Below are 18,420 nucleotides of genomic sequence, written 5' to 3'. Positions count from 1 at the left end.
AGTATGAAATTTCAACAATTTTATATATAGCTCACATGGTTCTTACAATTAGAAAATCCATACTGATTGTACTTTCATTCCGTAATAGTTTGTCCATATGTTACGTTGGCCTTCCAGGCTTCTGGTTACTTATTAACGAACCGTGAACCCTGTAATATTTTCTTATATCAGTCCACTAATAACACTCTGTGAAGTCATGATATATCTTTGTTACCTCTGAGTAGATTATATAACCTTGCTACTTTTAACATATAGCCGATCCTGATATCTTAGAATTCCTTATTCATCCACCCTTTTGAGATGTTCCTTCCCTGAATACCCTTTCTAATATACCACCTTGGTTTTTGGAGATATTTCATATTCAGGGTGTTATGCCTTTACTCTAGGTTCTCCAACATATACCATATTTAGCTATTGCTATTCTTTACTACGCTACGCTTCATCAGTTGAGTCTCTATACTGATCTTAGTAAGCCTTTCATACTTGTATCATTTCTGCGGTATATAATTCCATACCTTTCTGCTACCTTCCCGCATAAACTTATCCATTTTGGTGTTAGATACAAGTAAGTCGTCTTACCTGAACTTACTCCTCATTGTCCTCTTCATTTCCATTGTTGACCTTCAATTCCTCAATTGGGCCTATATTATTCCATTTCACTTGCAATATAACTTTAGTTCCCTTACATTCTGAATCTTTTATGCCTGAAGTTCTCTTATCATCTATAAGTTTTTGCTTCCATGTCAACATACGTGTTTACCATACTTCATCGTAGAGTGTCCCGAATATAGAAAATTTGACCGTCAAGCACTCGTTTGCCTTTGTTTAACTTATTCTCATTTCATCTTTCTTCTATAGTAAACTCTGCATCTTTTCTCAAACAATGACGTTAATAGTTTCTAATTCGAATACTCTTGCCTTTAAGGCTTTTTCTCAATAATACTTTTCCAGCCGTCCTGCGATACTAGGACTTTGCATTAGTATGACGAATTCAAGGTGGTTGTATCCCCTATATTTATATCTTAATCCATCTATTACTTCGAGTATCATCATGCCTAATCGTTCTTCGCTCCATCATTTCTGGACTTCTCATTATACCTTTATCTTGTAACTTCAAGTAAATCCTTCCTTGGAGTTTTATCTCCCAAGCTTTACCTAGTCATGCATAAGGCTGGCCGACTACATCTATCATTAAATCGTTCTTGTACCTTATCATTTTGCTTGTGTAATATCCGTTTGAGGTGGTTCTTAATTCCATTTTGTTACTATCTTCCCATCTTTACAAAGCATACATCTTATCCAATACTTGTTTTCTCATCTTCCCCCCTTAAAGTAGTAGCCCAATACTCTATATTTAACGTCCTATTTATCTTCCCTTTTTCCTGCAAGTACATAGTCTCAGCGATTCCACGACTAATCTTAACAGTAACTGTTGATCGTCTGTGTCTATCTACTCAGTTGCATATACATATAAAGGGTCATAGACTCTTATAGATGTACTGGATCTGGATGGCCTAATCTTTCATCGAAGAGATTTTCATGACTTTTTTTTCCTTACTATATTTCCAATAATCATCTTTCTTCTATTACTCACTCACCCATCCAATCACTGTAATGGTATCTAGCACAAGATTCTTTTATCAAAAATTCACCCTAATTGTTAACATTCCTTCTCTTCTTCATTACATAAATGTTCGATCTTCTGACAGCCCTCTTTTAGACTACAAGTTCATCTCATCAAGGAAGGGTGTATCTTATACCAATTTGCAACCTCAAACCCATTCATTTCCTATTATAAAGATAATTCTTTCGAACCTCTCTCGCTTCCTTTATTAGCTATTCAGCCTAGTATTACTAACACAATAATCTTGTTGTAATAAAACTTCTGGAAGATAATTTTCCGTACCTTGGTTCTACTTTTATTTTTTGCGTTAGACATTCTTTCGAAACAATTCGTGATTCTTATGCCTTTATACTCATATCTATGTATAACATCCTTGCCAATATAATCTACACTATAAGAAGCCCCTTGTCGATATCTATCTAATTGAGTAACGTACATCATTCTCTTACCTTTTCTGGCCAATCATTTTCCTTTTTATATTCGAAACAATAACTATCCTCTGAAGAATGTTGCATTCCATCACCACTTAAGGTTCCTTTTTAAGGTTACTTCTTCCAGAGCTTTATGACTTACCTTTGTTGCATAACATTGAACATTTCAGATTCATACATGCTTGATTTTAACACTTTACCGAAGAGACAAATATACCTTCTACCATTAGTTACTCTGGTCCGGAAACTCCAACGGATGTGGGCCTAACCATGGCTTTACTCTGGAATCCTGATCTAGCATATATCGTTCTAACATGAGCTGGAGAACTGCTTCTTCTTGATGTCCCTCCATCAGTTGTTCATTGCCACTCGGAACTACTACAAATGTACCAGCTATACTAACTTACCTAGTCCAGCCACCACCTTCATTCAAACTTTGTTTCAAAAATGTCGTCAAGTCTTGGCTAATGGGATCCTCAGGCTGCAAATTCCTTGGCTACTCGGAAGGCCCTGCACTCTCCGCTAGTCTACCATAATATGAAGCTTAAGGATCAGCTCCCAGAATTGGCCTTCTTCTTCCTCATCCATCTATGGCCGAAGTGAAACTGACAACATTAGAACTTTTTTTGGCTCCTCTACACTTATCAAAGTCGACGATACCTGTAATGCTGATTCATTCTGAATCTCAGACGAGTCTATTTCTATAGAAGACATGATCTCAGATGGGTCCATTTCAATGGAGGGTATAATCTCACTTGGGTCCTCCTCTAAAGAGTGACACATTCCTCTTCCTGTCGTCATTGTAATTCTTGAATCATCCGTAATCCTTTCCGAAGAAATCAACTTTAAACTTTAAAACAAATAAAGGTTAGGGTCTAAAGTCTCTGCACCCTATAACTCAGCTCTATAGCACGATCTAGAATATGAAGGAAGGGTAACTATCCTAAATGCCCTGCAACCTCCTATTTATAAGTGTGGCGCGCAACACACCCATAAAAAAGACTCTACTAGACACGGCTTGTAGACAACCCTAGGATAGAACTGCTCTGATACCACTTTTTATCATGACCCAAACTGAAGGCCCATAACGGTCACCTAGCCTTACTTGTCGAGTACCACTAGACATACAACTGTAACGTAATCATAAGCATAGGTGGGCCATTAGGGCCGCCATAAGATAACCTGCTGACTCACAGAAGTAATAGACTGATATAAGACAAGTCTGAAAGGACATAACTACATAGACATGCTGAACATAACCAGACGGACCAACAAAACTATTATAAACATCTATGTAATAACACATAGACTGATAGGGCGATACAACATCGGATTGTACATAACTTTCTACAAGCCTCTACTAGAGTGCATGACATAACTTGGTCGGGACAGGGCCCCGTTTACCCATCAAATCTGTAGTCACAAAAGAAAGACTCCAAAAGACCCGGCAACTCCGAACAAAGAGAGCTCACCAATCAGCTGATATCATAGCCTGCCTACTGGGAAGGCCTACCAGTCTGCCTATCTGTACCTGCAGGCCGCGGCAAAAGGCACGTCAGTATAAAACAATGTACCGAGTATGTAAGGTAATAGATAACTGAAAAAATAGACTGAACTGAAAACGCAATAATCTGGAGGCCAAAGAATGCCCTGAATGTCTCACCTGATCTATCTTATATGAAATGCAATATAATAATATCATATATCTTACTGACCAAGAGGCAAGGCTAAATAAAATGTCTCACTGACCAAGTGGCCAGGCTAATAAAGTGTCTCACTGACCAAGTGGCCAGACTAATAAAATGTCTCACTGACCAAGTGGCAAGGCTAATAAAATATATGTATATATCATGCTGTATATCATGTGTAGACTGAAATATATGAAGATGTCGACATGTCTTTCTCTAACTCTTCTACCAACAATGAACTAAGAAGCGGATAGGAGTCCCTCTGAAGATCCAATACCACATCTAGAAATGTTACACCTCTATGATAGCTTTAAACAATAGTTATGTTTCTTTAAGATTCGATAAGCACTTACTGTCTATGGATCATGCCAAGAAAAGAAACAAGAAAGGATAGCCATTACATACCCATATTATTTCCTTCTTAGTCTATAATTAAACTGGAAAAATCTCCTCGTGTCCACAACAAGAGAAATGATATCGTCATCAACAAACAGTGTCGCAACTATCATATTTTGTTGTTCTTGTAACCTACAAAAAATCAAGCAGCACCTCCCCTCTTTATACTACATCCCAAAGGACACGAAGGGTCATCAACAGCCCAATAACAACAACAACAATCAACAATAGCAACAACTATAACATAGTCCAATATAAACCTCTTCGATTACTTTAAGAATCATATCGAACGGCAAGCTTGTTTAACGAGTAGCAAAGTGTAATTCAAACCCAACTCTTCTTTCATAATTCAATCCACAACCTTCATAACATTACGTTTATATTTACCATATCATATTTAACTCAAAATCTCCTTAAAATGTATTCCAAAATAGTCCATATTCCTACGCCTCATCCTTTACTTTCTATTCGTAGTTTTCATATATTTTCTTCTCTATTTTTTCCAACTAACGCATGAATAATCCCAAATAATTGTAGTCACAATATATTAAATTTATAATCCACAATTTACAGCCATTAGAAGTCATATTTAAACATTCAAAATAGCCCCTACAAAACAGTGGCTGAACTTAACTTATTTGCTAGGAGATATATCTCCCTCAAGTTGGACAAAAAACCTTGTCCAAAATTCTGCTAAGTTTTTCCAAAGTTTTGACAAACTTAATTTCTTCGATTCGCTTGATCCAAGAACCTTTAGATACTTTTTTAACACTTGTTAAAAGTCTTTCTTAACCTTATAATAATTCCATGGCCTCTCTGGGCTTACGTTAATTTACTTTTAACACAATCGACACGAAAATTTGTGAGGTGTAACAAAATGATAGCTACATTGGAGATTTCCTCTTCACTCTCAAGCCAATGATCCTCAACCTAAATTCGATTGATAGTCATGTATTTTCTTCTGCCTCTCACAATATTGTGAAAGTATTTAGTGTTTTCATCACCCTCTAATTTCATTTCAAGTTATCTTTTTGTCTCCAAAATGAATCAACCTTCTTATATTGGAGAACCAACTCTACTTTGGGCTTATTCAGAGTCATTCTAGTCCATAGTTTGCATATATTTACCCCCACTTAAGGTAACTTGGTCTTCCATTTGTTGAGTCTTTAGGAATATATCCCCAACTTTATTCTTGGACCAATCACTTAGAGCTTTATTTGTTCTTTTTAATTTCCAAAAGATATTTCCAGTAATGTTATCATCCCATTGCTCTTTTATATATCATAGAAGCCCTCCTGATCAACCCACAAGTTGAGAAAGTTAAAGTACTTCATTAAATTTGTTGCTCACTGCAAATGTTGATCAAGATTGGACAATGATCAGAGTTTTATCTGGCCAAGTGCAAAAGATTGGTTTTACCAAAGTGCTCTTACAAAGCCTCATTAGTAAGCACCCTATCAAGTCTTTTCCAGATAATATCTTGTTCTTTCCGTTCATTGCACCATGTGAACTTGCTTCCGAAGAAGCCCAAATCAGAAAGGCCATAATCATTAATGCAATCAATAAAGGGGATACTTTTGTTTAGTCTATGAGGAGTGCCTCCTATTTATGTTCATCATTCAGAATAGGGTTGAAGTCCCCATACATAATCCAAGGAACATTATTGTTGTATGCAAAGTTTCTCAGATAGCCCCATAGATCCTCTCTACCTGCAGACCTGGATTTGGCATAAATAACAGATACATAGAAATATTTTTGAGAAGATATATCCACAATTTTAATAGTAACCAACTAATCCTCATCATTCAAAATGTTATACTGCAAAGTAGTATTCCAAAATATCCACAATTTATTACTCTTGTTAGCATAACAACCATGCATACCAAGAATGTTTTTAAAACATTGAACTTTTTCTTTTTTGATGAAAGGATCTTGATAGTTAATAAAGAGATTTTATAGTGTTTAATGATGTCCTTGAATATCTCAATCGCTGCTTCAGTTCTTATACCCCCTTATATTCCAGTTGAGTGTACATCAAATGTCGGGGGTTGGTTACTTATGAATACTTCTTTTGATTTCTGGTGATAGGAGATTCCCTAACTCTAATTTTAGTTTTGTTCTTTTTGATATTACAGAGAAGTATCTCTTCTTGTATATTGTTGTCCTCATCCTCATTTTGTTCGTCAACTGTGTCACCATATTCAGTGTCATCTTCCTGACTATTATCATCCTCCTCTACTGCATTTGAATCATATTCATTTTGTTTCTCAGTAGTGGATTCATCATCCCATTCATCTTGAAGGATTTTTTGTTTGTCTTGTCACCAATTTTCTAGTCAGGAACTGTTTTAGTACTCAAAACCTTTTTCCCATTAGTCATCTGATTTGGGGATTTATCAACATCAGCCATCTTTGTGTTTCCCATGGGATGTTCAGACTCCTTCTCATTTACAGGTTGTATGGGAGCCTTACTAGGGTAACCATTACTCATGTTGGACAGGTTATCAAATTTGTTTTGTGTTAAAATCATACCTCTTCTAGACTAATTGATATTAGAGTTATCAATGCTCTTTTTGCAAATTTTCATGTTCTTGATAGGGATAGTTTCCCAATTATCTTGAAATAGAATAACTTGAAGTTCTTTAGGATTTATTTTATCATAATAGTTCCTGCAACAGATTTATTCTTCTCAATATTGGTGACGGTGTGTTGATCTTGGGGGATAACACCATCAGGACTTAATTGTTGATCAGCACCAGTACTCATGGTTTTGGTAGTTTCTTCAGATGTCTGAGCAGATTGTGACATTTTTTATTATCCTTCTTGGGTTGTTCTAGAGATGGTGGAGGTTTATCCACACCAAAAATAGCACCAGTAGACTTGTAAATCTTTTTCGGGGGTTCACTCTTGACTCTCCTATTGTTATGGAAAGGCTTAGCATTGGCATAACAGTTCTTCCCCTGTTCATTTGGGCACTATCAGTTTGAACTTCAACTTCCTTAGATTGATCCCAAATATCACCATTTATCTGATGCTTAATTTTATCATTGGTTTGGATTGTAGGAGTATCATCTTGTTGAAATTTCCCTTTTTGTGGCTCATAAGTAGTCTTTCTAGCATTGCCATTGCTTTTTTGGGGGCAGATCCTTTGTGGTAGGGGCCTCATAATTATTCAATTCAATCGTATGCTCCCTTATTTCAGCCATTTCCCTTTTTAGTCTTCTACATTGGTTAACATAATGGCCTTGCAATCTACAATGCTTATAATATTTTGGGACTCCCTCATATTCGATTTTTTGATTAAATCCATGCAGGGGATTAACGTTTTTCTTCAACCCCACCCATACTTGATTAACCCTAGGTTTGGTGAGATCAATTTCGGCCCGAACCTTGGCCATGCTTGGCTGTGTTCTGCATTTTGTGGCTATATACATAGCCATAGTTATTCCACAGGACTTAGGATTTGCTTTATATAGTGCCATGTATGTAGGTGAAATGGGAGAGCAGTAAGACTCATACCAGAGTTGGTGGGCTATCTTCCTCAGGGCAGAAATCTGGTGTCCATCTACTCAACCACATAGGTTGTCCATCAATGTCAAGCACATGTCGGAAATAAATGGTGTTGAAGTCTTCAGCATTGTATACATCAATAAATATATTTTTGTTATCGTATACACCGACCTTCGCAGTTCCTTTAAGTGTAATTGATTCCTTCAGCCCCGTTCGGATAGTCTCAATTTGGGGTCGGGTCTTGATGAATCTGCCCACAATTGTGAATTTGCATTCTTCAGCCATGATTCAGTAATAGTCTTCCTCATAAAAATTGACTACTGGATATCCGTTGTGCTTCGTTGTCGTAGCAATTACTGACTCTCTTTTTCGACCAGAGCAAGAGGATTGGGGGTTAGCAATAGCATCTGAATATGTGGGTTGTGGTGGAATTGTCTCTGTAGGAAGAGTTGAACCACCTGAAGGCTCAGGTGGCCGGTCTCTATGCGCCGGAAAGGCTTCGGCGGCCGGCTCCATAGGGAGGCGCATGGGCGAAGAAGGCAGAGAATGTTACCGCTGCTGTTGTATACGTTGAGATGTACGGAGAGAAAAGTTTTAAAACAAGCATTAGTCGTCTTGAAAGAATATCAATAGGGTGGGGTCGTAGTATAACCTCCCATCATTGAAGTGGATTTTGTTATAAAGAAGAAGACTATTGCATGATATACGTAACATAAAGAGTCTTTTTATTTACTAGTCCCAATCCAAGTACTCTCTAATATCGTGTGTATATATATTGCATGAATATATTTTTTTCATTTTTAATGTGTCACTTAAAGATGATTTCATCTTAACTAAATAAAATGTCAACAGTCACATTTGCAATCGTACTTTCAATGTGAGACTCTTGAAGTAATCCTTATTATTTTCACTTCAATAGTAGTATTACAAACTATCAAATTCTTGACATAGCAAGAAAACCAAGCAGCCAAACAGCTGATGGAGATTCAAAATTATATGTTTTTAATCTAGTAAAAGTGATACATATATTATAACTAGAAGTTGTAAACAGTGAGTTATCCATATATAATAGACAATAAATGCAACATGAAATATTGTCATAGTGTATACTAGTACTAATCCGTAGGGAAGCTTTTCAACAAGCCAAATGAATCCAAAAATTATGGTGTGATCATGCAGATCATGGGTAACCGTAAGGACCAGGACCATAGGGTCTGTAGCCATGATAGACGTATGCCCTTTCTCTGTAACTGTTATTAGTGAGAGCACAACAACCAATAGAGTAAACAATGGAGAGAATAACGAAGATACAAAAACTTATGAGAGAGGAATGCTTGTAATATTTCTTGAGGTTGTCAAAGAATGATTTCTTGCATGAATTGCAGTTGTAGCACATCTCCTTCTGTTCATTGCTCCAAGCCTTGCAGTCAGGGTCTCCCACTACTGGCCCTATTTTCGGCACGATCCAACTTGTTGCGTTTTGGAACTGAAAGTTGCAGTACGTTGGCGGTTTGCAACAACCAGACTGAGGAAAAAAATTTAATTAGCATGTTCACACAATGTAATATTTTTATATTATCAATCAATGTAGAAAAAATTAACATATGATAACATGTTTGTTGACTTTCTCCTTTTGCCATATTACGGCTTAATTACATTACAAGCTACATAATTGTATAAATGTTTTTTATTACACTAGTGCATATACTAAATGTTGAAATTGAACTTGTCTTAATTAGTTATAGCCTTGAAAGATAGTGACTTGGTCCATGTGAAGGATTAATAAAAGACCTAACATTAAATTGTTATGTGTGTGGACAAGACCCTAAACTATTGCCCTGTGATGTGGCACTCTCTATACTGAATCAATGGAGATGAATAGTGTGTATATCTAACCCTAACTCAAGATTATGCCTTTAGAAAGCTCTCTAGGTGCACGTTAAGGCGAGGCATGCTAACTTGCACCACGATGGCTAAACGGCGGAAACAATGCCATAAGACAACCACAACTACGATGACAATGGTAACACCGGCAAGCGGAATACTGCAACCACTAGCTTCATTAACTTTTGAAAGCTTTTTACCCTCTCAATTTCAATCCATAGAGGAGGAACAGGACTACGAATTCCTGGCAGACTTGACAAACCCAGATGATGGAAAACGACCAGATACTACAATGAGGGCTATTCCATGGAGGCTACAGTTCTCGAAAGTTAGTTGTACGACAGTATCGGTGACGAAGAACCCTTCCTCCCCCAAAAAAGAAGAGGAATCTGCACCACCCAACAATAGTAGCTCGCAGATGGGAAAAGCTCTAAAGTATATTCCACCGGCCCAACGCAATGGTACGTTTGTTGTTAAAATTGAAGAAGATGATATAAAAGATCAGGAAGATCATTAGTCTACTGCTTTAATCGGGTATTTTTTAGGTGACACACCGTTTGAAAGATTGATGGAATCCTATGTGTCAACTGTGTGGAACTTTGTACGAAAACCCCAAGTCATTCCTCACTATGAAGGCTATTTCATATTTAGATTTAGCTCTGTACCTGAGAGGGATTTAGTTCTAGAGTCAGGACGATACACATTTCACAACAAGCCGCTCACACTGGGAAAGGTATTTTGATTTTGATCCTAAATCCATCTATAAAATTCCCCTATGGGTTAAATCCCAGGTCTCCCTATTTGTTATGGTCTACTGAAACTCTTTAAAAAGTTGCTAGCGTGATTGGTGAGCCATTATACACAGACAAATTCACAGTTGAGTTTGATAAGATCTCATATGCAAGGGTCTTGATTGAAACTGACATATCCAAACCACTGCCTAGTAGCATTGAAATGGAAACTCCAGCAGGAATTTATCACCAATTTGTCGCATATGATTGGAGGCCAACTTTTTGCAGCCATTGTGTTAAGTTTGGTCATGAATTTGAGAAATGCTGGAGAGAGGAGACACAAACTCAAGCTGAGAATGAATTCAAGGTACCTCAAAAGAGAAGAAGGAGAAGGAGGAATCACAAACAGGCCCAGGAATGGAAACTAAGATCAGATTAGGAGAATCTTGCACAACCAAATGAAGTTGAACCTGGTATAGTAACCCCTACTGAGAATGGGAAGGAAGAAGCCCAACTTGGTATAGTGACCTCTACTGAGATTGGAAAGGAAGTAGGCCAACCTGTTTTCTCTAAAAAGGTAACAAATAGCACAGATCAGTTAGTTGAAGCTGCACACCATGGTACTGATAGAAATCAAGGAAAACAACTTGTTATGCAACAAAATGTGACAATTGGAAATCCCTTTGGAGTTCTGAATGACTTGGAAGCTAGCATCCCAACTGTAGCTGGCATAACTACCAGTTCAACCCCTCATGATCATCAGTACTTGGAATATAAGGGCCCTAAATCAGGCCCACAAACAGAAAGAGTTGAAGCTCTTTCTGGATAAGAATAAAGTTGAGTTGTTTGGCTGTGTAAAGACAAAAGTTCCGGAAAGAAAATCCCAGAAAATTATACAAAACATAGCAAGAGATTGGCATTATTGTTGTAACTATCCCATGGGTTTGAATGGCAGATTCTGGCTACTCTGGAAGAGACACCTGAATGTGCAAATTCTGCAGGCCCATGAGCAGTTCATTCATTGCTCACTCACAAACCCTACTGCTCAATTCTCTACAATGGTAACAGTAGTCTATGCGAGAAATGAAAAACAACAAAAAGATGTGCTATGGCAAGAATTACAACTTATGGGAAGACAAATCCAATCTCTTTCTGGATAAGAATAAAGTTGAGTTGTTTGGCTGTGTAAAGACAAAAGTTCCGGAAAGAAAATCCCAGAAAATTATACAAAACATAGCAAGAGATTGGCATTATTGTTGTAACTATCCCATGGGTTTGAATGGCAGATTCTGGCTACTCTGGAAGAGACACCTGAATGTGCAAATTCTGCAGGCCCATGAGCAGTTCATTCATTGCTCACTCACAAACCCTACTGCTCAATTCTCTACAATGGTAACAGTAGTCTATGCGAGAAATGAAAAACAACAAAAAGATGTGCTATGGCAAGAATTACAACTTATGGGAAGACAAATCCAATCTACCTGGTTGTTGAGTGGGGACTTTAATAATGTACTTTCCACACAAGACAAAATTGGGCAACCTGTGACTCAAGCTGAACTTTAAGGATTCCAAGACTTAATAGCAAACTTTCAGCTGACTCCTCTTAGAGCCAAGGGATGCTACTTTACTTGGTGTAACAAACAAGCAGCAAACAGTAGAGTCTATAGTAAGATTGATTGGGCACTAGGCAATTATCAGTGGTTGTAAGAGTACAACAATGTTGAGGCTGAATATTTAAACCCCGGGGTGTCTGATCATTCCCTAATTCTGATACAATGTTGGAAGCAGTTCAACCTCCATCCCAAACATTTAAGCTGTATGCAACTATTATGGAGCACCCCAGATTCAGTAATGTAGTAGCACAAGCCTGGTAAAATGAAGTACAAGGGGATGCTATGACTGTAGTATGGCTTAAACTGAAGGACTTGAGAACTGAACTGAAAGATTTAAACAAAGTTATGGCTTCTTATGCTAGAAAGTTAAACCAAGCTAGACAACACCTTGGACAAGTGCAGTCAGCAATCTCTCAGCATTCTCTATGTCAAGACTGATCAGGAAAGGAATTGCTTATGGAGATTGAGAAATGGAGTAAGGTAGAAGAGAAAGTCTTACGACAGAAGTCAAGGGCATGTTGGATTGATAGTGGGGATGCAAACACTAAATATTTCCATGCTCAGCTAAAAATTAGATGCAGTAGGAATGCCATCACTACCATTTGTACTGGGAGTGGAATAAAACTCACTGATTACATGATGTAGAGACTGAATTTGTGAACTTCTTTAAAGACCTTATGGGCTCCAGAAATGAAACCATGCCTTGCCCCAATACACTGGCAACTGCACAAGAACCATGCTTGACAATGGAACAGAAACAACAACTAGTCCAAGTAGTCACAAGACAAGAGATCATAAATTCCATTAAAGATATGCCTAGTGACAAAGCAACAGAGTAGATGGATTCGCCATTGAATTCTTCACCAGACAATGGTCCATAGTAGGAGAACAGGTATACAAAGCTGTGCTACATTTCTTCAACACAGGCAAAATGAATTCTGCTTGGAATGCAACTACAATTACTCTAGTACCTAAAGTCTCCTCCCCTACTCAGGTGAAAGATTTTAGGCCCATTTCCTGTTGCTATACTCTTTATAAGATTGTTGCTAAGGTGTTGACTTCTAGGATAAAAGGTGTAATCCAAGGACTTGTTGGCTACTCACAATCAACCTTCATAAAAGGCAGAAGTATTATTGATAATATATTATTTAGTCATGAGTTGTTCAAGGGGTATACAAGAAAGGGCATGTCAGCCAAGTGTGTTTTTAAAGTGGATCGGAGGAAGGCTTATGATACCTTGGATTAGTTTTTCTGAGGACAATGCTGATAGACCTTGGCTTCCCACAGAAATTTGTAGGTTGGGTAATGGAGTGTGTTGAAACTGTCTCCTACTCCTTAGTTATAAATGGTGGTCTGGCAGCACCTTTTCAAGCTTAGAGGGGTATCAAACAAGGGGACCCCAGGTCCCCTTATCTGTTTGTTCTTGGTATGGAATACCTTCAGAGAGAGATGAAATAATTAGCAAGGAATCCAGGATTCAGATTCCATCCAAGCTGCAAGAGATTAGGAGTCATCCACATTTTTTTTGCTAATGATTTACTCCTGTTTTGTAAGGCTGACATGAACTCAGTGACATTGCTATAGGAAACTTTCCAACTATTTTCAAATGTTTCTGGCCTGAAAGAAAACTTGGACAAAAGCTTACTCTATATCACTGGTGTTTCTACACAGCTCAAAGATGATATACTACAAACACTTGGTTATGTGGAAGGAACATTGCCCTTCAGGTACTTAGGGGTACCATTATCAGTAAAAAAAGCTTTTTGTGAGTGAGTGCTTGCCATTAGTAGAAAATATCACCTCAAGAATTAAATGTTGGTCATCAAGAATGTTGTCCTATGCTGGAAGAGTCCAGCTCATCAAAGCAGTATTTTTTGGGATTCAGACTTACTAGGCATAGATATTCTTATTGCCCAAGAAAATCATAAAGCTTATTGATACTGTGCGCGTATCATTTCTATGGATAGGCATGGGGAAATTTTCAAAAAAAGCATTAATCTCTTGGGAAAGAATATGCCAACCATATGCTACAGGAGGACTAAAATGTTATGAATCTAGGACTGTGGAATAAAGCTACTATTATGTAACAACTTTGGGTAATAACCAAGAAGAAAGACTCTCTATGGATAAAATGGGTGCACTACTATTACATTGAGAACAGGAACTTGGAGACTATGGACACACCTAAGACAGCAGCTTGGGTGGTTAGAAAAATTCTTGAAAGCAGGACAAGAATAGCATAGATGCAGACTATCCAAGGTGATCTAACTCATAAACTCTAGTAGATGCAGAAGCATGATAAGTTCCATATCAAGACTGCCTATTGCCTCATGATGCCACAACTATCAAAAGTCAACTGGAAAAGTATAATTTTGCACAAATACATCCATCCAAGATTTCAATGCAACCTGTGGCTAGCAGTTCAACAGAGACTCTCTACTCTGGATAGGTTGCTAAAAATAGGTATACAAGTGTCAATGGAGTGTGTTTTCTGTGACAAAGGTGTAGAAACCTTCAACCACTTATTTTTTGAATGCTCAGTTATCAGGAGCCTCTGGAATATATTACTGATATGGCTTGGGCACTAAAGAAACATAGAGACATGGGATGAGGAACTACAATGGATCTGTACATTGGCAAAGAAGAGATCTGAAGCTGCATCCATCACCTGTAGTGTTTTTGGTGTGATGATCTACTGTGCTTGGCAGGAAAGGAACTCCATTAGATTCCAAAGAGGCCAATACAATGCTACTAGAGTATGTAGAGAGATAGCTTTGCACATGCACATCAGAGGGAGGCATTTGGCTACATGGCAACTAGCTTTGCAAAATCTTAACTGCTTTCCTTAGAATACTAGCTGATAGATAGTTTGAATTGTATTGCTATAGGCAGAGGCTTAAATTTCCATTTTGTATTGGTAGTATAGATAGCTTTTTCATGTAGACTAGTTTACGTATGTTATTTGGAGGTTGGGTGTCTGCCCTGACCTGGTATTGTAAGTCTCACTTTTTTAATTAATAAAATGATATGTTAATAAAAATAAAAAAAAAATTATACCTTTAAATCTGTGTAATTGTGGCTTAATCTCTGCTATGGTAGTACATAAATATGATCTTACACTAAATTCCATATAAATAAGACAATACTCAAAATAGGACTCTTTCACGAACTATGACAATGATGGCAGACGAAGGGTTTAACCTTTAGCCCTGGCTAGAGGAGAAAGCAGTCCCAACCCAATTTCCTCTCAAAATTGAAGGCCTCGTGGTAATGTTGATATTTAAAGCTTTTCGATCAGAAAGAAAATAAATAAACAATGCTATGGTGACAAAAAATTAAGGGTGCTAACTTGCACATACTTCTGTATTTAATCAAACAGGATAGCATATATAGTTACTATATTCAAGGAAAAGTTTGATCACACTTTCACCCCAACCTTTTTATATTGACTATTTTCTCAACTAAGTCATTTGTGACTCATCAACAATAACAAATATTTGTGGCTGTATATTATTTCATTAAGGATAAAATGAAAAGTTTGAAGTGAAATTGTTATTACTATATATGAAAATATCTTCTTTAAGAGTTATCATATAAATTAAGACAGTATATGTAAAGGTAAAATCAAGAAAAAAGCTAAAAGAACCTGGATAGGGTTCATCTTAGTTTTGTAAAATTCCTCACTTCTGTCCCTTGGAAGGTAGTTACAAAATTTGGCATCAACCATACAACTCTTAATCTTATCCCAGTGTCGTTCACCAGGCATCCGATTTTTCATCCATTGTGAGTATTCTTGAAGCTTGTCTTCCCAGTCACCTTTCTCCGGTTTTTTATCATCTAGATGATTCAACGTGTAAACGATGCTGAAAATCGAGTAAATCATCATCCCTATAATGACCAAGAACAACAAGAACAAATATATCCATAACAAAAATGAGACATGGCACGCTGCCCCTACAATTCCCATCAAAGAAAGCACCAAAAGGGTTACCCCTAATATCATTAGAGGCTTTTGAAGCTCTTTCTGGCAGAGAGACTCATTCGAATGCATATTGAACGACATGGCCATCATTATGAGTATTATTGAAGCCACCAACGTCACAAAATTAAGTAATGTGAGAAAACAATTGCTGCACCGAACCATTTTTGTACCTTATGTATTATTATTATTATTTGGTTTTTGGATGATTAAAAAAAGAAGAAACAGATATGTTATAATAGATCAGACCTCCAGAGGCTCAACAGAAGTAAAACCCTAGAAATCTGATCACAGATTCTTTTCTTAATATTTTTTTTTTCTGTTTTTGCATGTGTGTATGGTGAATGTGGGGTATATGGAAGACGGTAAGAGTGGATGGAAGAGAGAAATAGACGCAATAGAGGAGGTAGAATTGTCATGCTCTTCAGTTACCTCTCATGTCGTACCAATATATGTATGGACAGAAAAATATTGTCACACCCTCGTATTATTTATATAAATTCAATTTATTTAATGCTTATCATATTTTTATTGGTTTGATGTATATATAACATTACCTGTTATATGTTTATGAATGAAAATTTCTGGCCTATCTAAACTAATTTATACAAAAAAAACAAAAATCTAAATTCAATACTGTATGTAACTTGTGGTTTAATTTTTATATGTTGATTATTCAAAATTGATGAGTTCTTTTTTACGACCAATTGATGTAAAAAGTGTTTCAAGTGCTTGCTTGATCCTCAAGAAATATTTTCTCTTCCAAATAAAAAATATTTTTCTACCTATAATAGTGACATCAATGTTAAAATTCTCCAAGCAGTTGTTTAAAATTTGGGAAATTAAAGTTATGTAACAACCACGATCCAAACTCCATATGTCTTGACATGCATTTAGCGAGTAACTACCCCAATAAACGAACCGATTTCCTTAACAATATTTTATTCGTTATCAAACCGCGAAGTTATCAAGTAACATCCTTTATATTATAGCAGCGGAAACAAAACTAAAGTAATTTTTTTTTAAAGCAAAAACCTCAATAACCCATATACTAGTCATGGAGCATCAAACTAGTCATACTCATAGCATCCATAACACCAAGGGTGGCTCTATAGCTTGGGGCCTAAAGCCAAACTTTAATGAAGGGCTTTATTTTTTTTTCCTAATAATAACGAGAAAAGAAAAAATCATATATATTTTTCATTTAAAGTCTACTTTTGAGAATCTATGTCAGATATCTCATAGATATCTCACTAACTTCCTCAAACCTCCTTATTGAGGTTGTATTTAATTCTTTTTTTTTTTTTGAATTTTGAACAATCGGATTCATATTTTCTAGATAACATATTTTATATTCTAATAAGTAGTTAAAAAAAGACAATATATATTATGTAATACAATATCAAAACAAGCAAGTTTAGATGAAAACAATATTAAAAAGTTAAAATAATAGAAGCTCATTCAAGAAGTTGGTAACTTGATTTGAGAATAGTTGTTTGGTGCTTCAATATACTTCTTTCAATATTTGGTGACCGAGTAAAAACAAGAATAGCAAATTAAACTGTAACTCCTGTCTTTCAGAGCAATTTAGTCAAAATCTCTCTTGAAGAAACAAAGAATAAATATAAAAGCGTAGAAGTCTACTAAAGTTTTAGAGAGAATGGTTAAAAGTACATCGAGTATTGTAGAGAAACCAATCAGGAGCTTTCTTTTTTGTTAATATACTAAACATAGATTGAGTATGTCTACTATACATTACTTACTGTCTTCACTTTTAAGGCTATGCCATCCTAAGATGCTGCTAAATGGATGAATCTTATAACCTTTTTTTTATGTCAATTAGTTAACTATTTTCTTTTAATGACAAAAATACTCAAAGTACTTTATAATATATATTTTTTTAAACAGAGAAAATATAACTTAATATTGATTAAAAGTGGGGCCCCAAAAATGAGGGGTTTAACGCCTTCACTTTATTGGCTTCACCCAGAAGTCGCCCCTGCATAACGCGCCATGTCTTACCATGGGGACAACGTTGGGTCTCTAAGGTCATCTTATGTACCATGAAGAGTGAAGGTCTCAATTAATACTCTATATCTTACCTTGAGATACATAAAAGTGCATGGTCATTTATTGCTCATCAAGCACGTCGCTCAACTTCTATAAATTCACGTGTAATGATCTGTAATTGATTGTTTTGAGTTTTAGAACCCCTTTACCTATGTGAGACTTTTCTTAGGCTTATTTGATGTTTCATGACTTGCGGGTATGGTGGAACGAGTCATGAGAAACTCGGGCGCATTTCAGAATGTTAAATTAAAATTAGATATTAAAAATATTAAGAGTTGAGCAAAGTAAAAACAAAATGTGCTAGACATCCTCGGGTTTGAAATTTCAAAGTCCCTATAGGTTCATATGATGAATTTGGACTTCTACCAATGTCTGGATTGCAACCCAAGGGGTCCAGGTGAGTTCCAAGTACCTCTTTCCTAAGTCAGCTGCATCAGCTTTTTTTCTACTGCAACAGGTCCTTGTGCTTCGTAATTGGGGGTAGATGTGTCACAA

At 36.6% G+C, this 18,420-nt stretch overlaps 1 protein-coding gene across 1 annotated transcript; it reads right to left on the bottom strand.

Annotated features, from left to right (window-relative positions):
• Positions 1-8,532: 8,532 nt before the first annotated feature.
• LOC132602319 (tetraspanin-8-like) lies at positions 8,533-16,311 on the bottom strand. Its single transcript, XM_060315217.1, has 2 exons — positions 15,523-16,311; positions 8,533-9,173 (listed from the first exon to the last, which is right to left on the bottom strand). Exons 1-2 carry the CDS (start codon positions 16,018-16,020, stop codon positions 8,829-8,831), a joined length of 843 nt encoding a protein of 280 aa, XP_060171200.1. The 5' UTR covers positions 16,021-16,311; the 3' UTR covers positions 8,533-8,828.
• Positions 16,312-18,420: the final 2,109 nt, after the last annotated feature.

The sequence above is a fragment of the Lycium barbarum genome, chromosome 7 (assembly GCF_019175385.1).
Source record: "Lycium barbarum isolate Lr01 chromosome 7, ASM1917538v2, whole genome shotgun sequence".
In the NCBI taxonomy this organism is placed as follows: domain Eukaryota; kingdom Viridiplantae; phylum Streptophyta; class Magnoliopsida; order Solanales; family Solanaceae; genus Lycium; species Lycium barbarum.
This window is presented reverse-complemented; position numbering and strand designations above follow the sequence as displayed.

Bases quoted from the DNA above. Each gene is read 5' to 3' on its own strand.
- LOC132602319 (XM_060315217.1), bottom strand. From the start codon at position 16,020: ATGGTTCGGTGCAGCAATTGTTTTCTCACATTACTTAATTTTGTGACG. The intron at 9,174-15,522 runs GTTCTTTTAGCT...TTTTTTCCTCAG, and splicing joins CTAAGATGAACCCTATCCAG to TCTGGTTGTTGCAAACCGCC.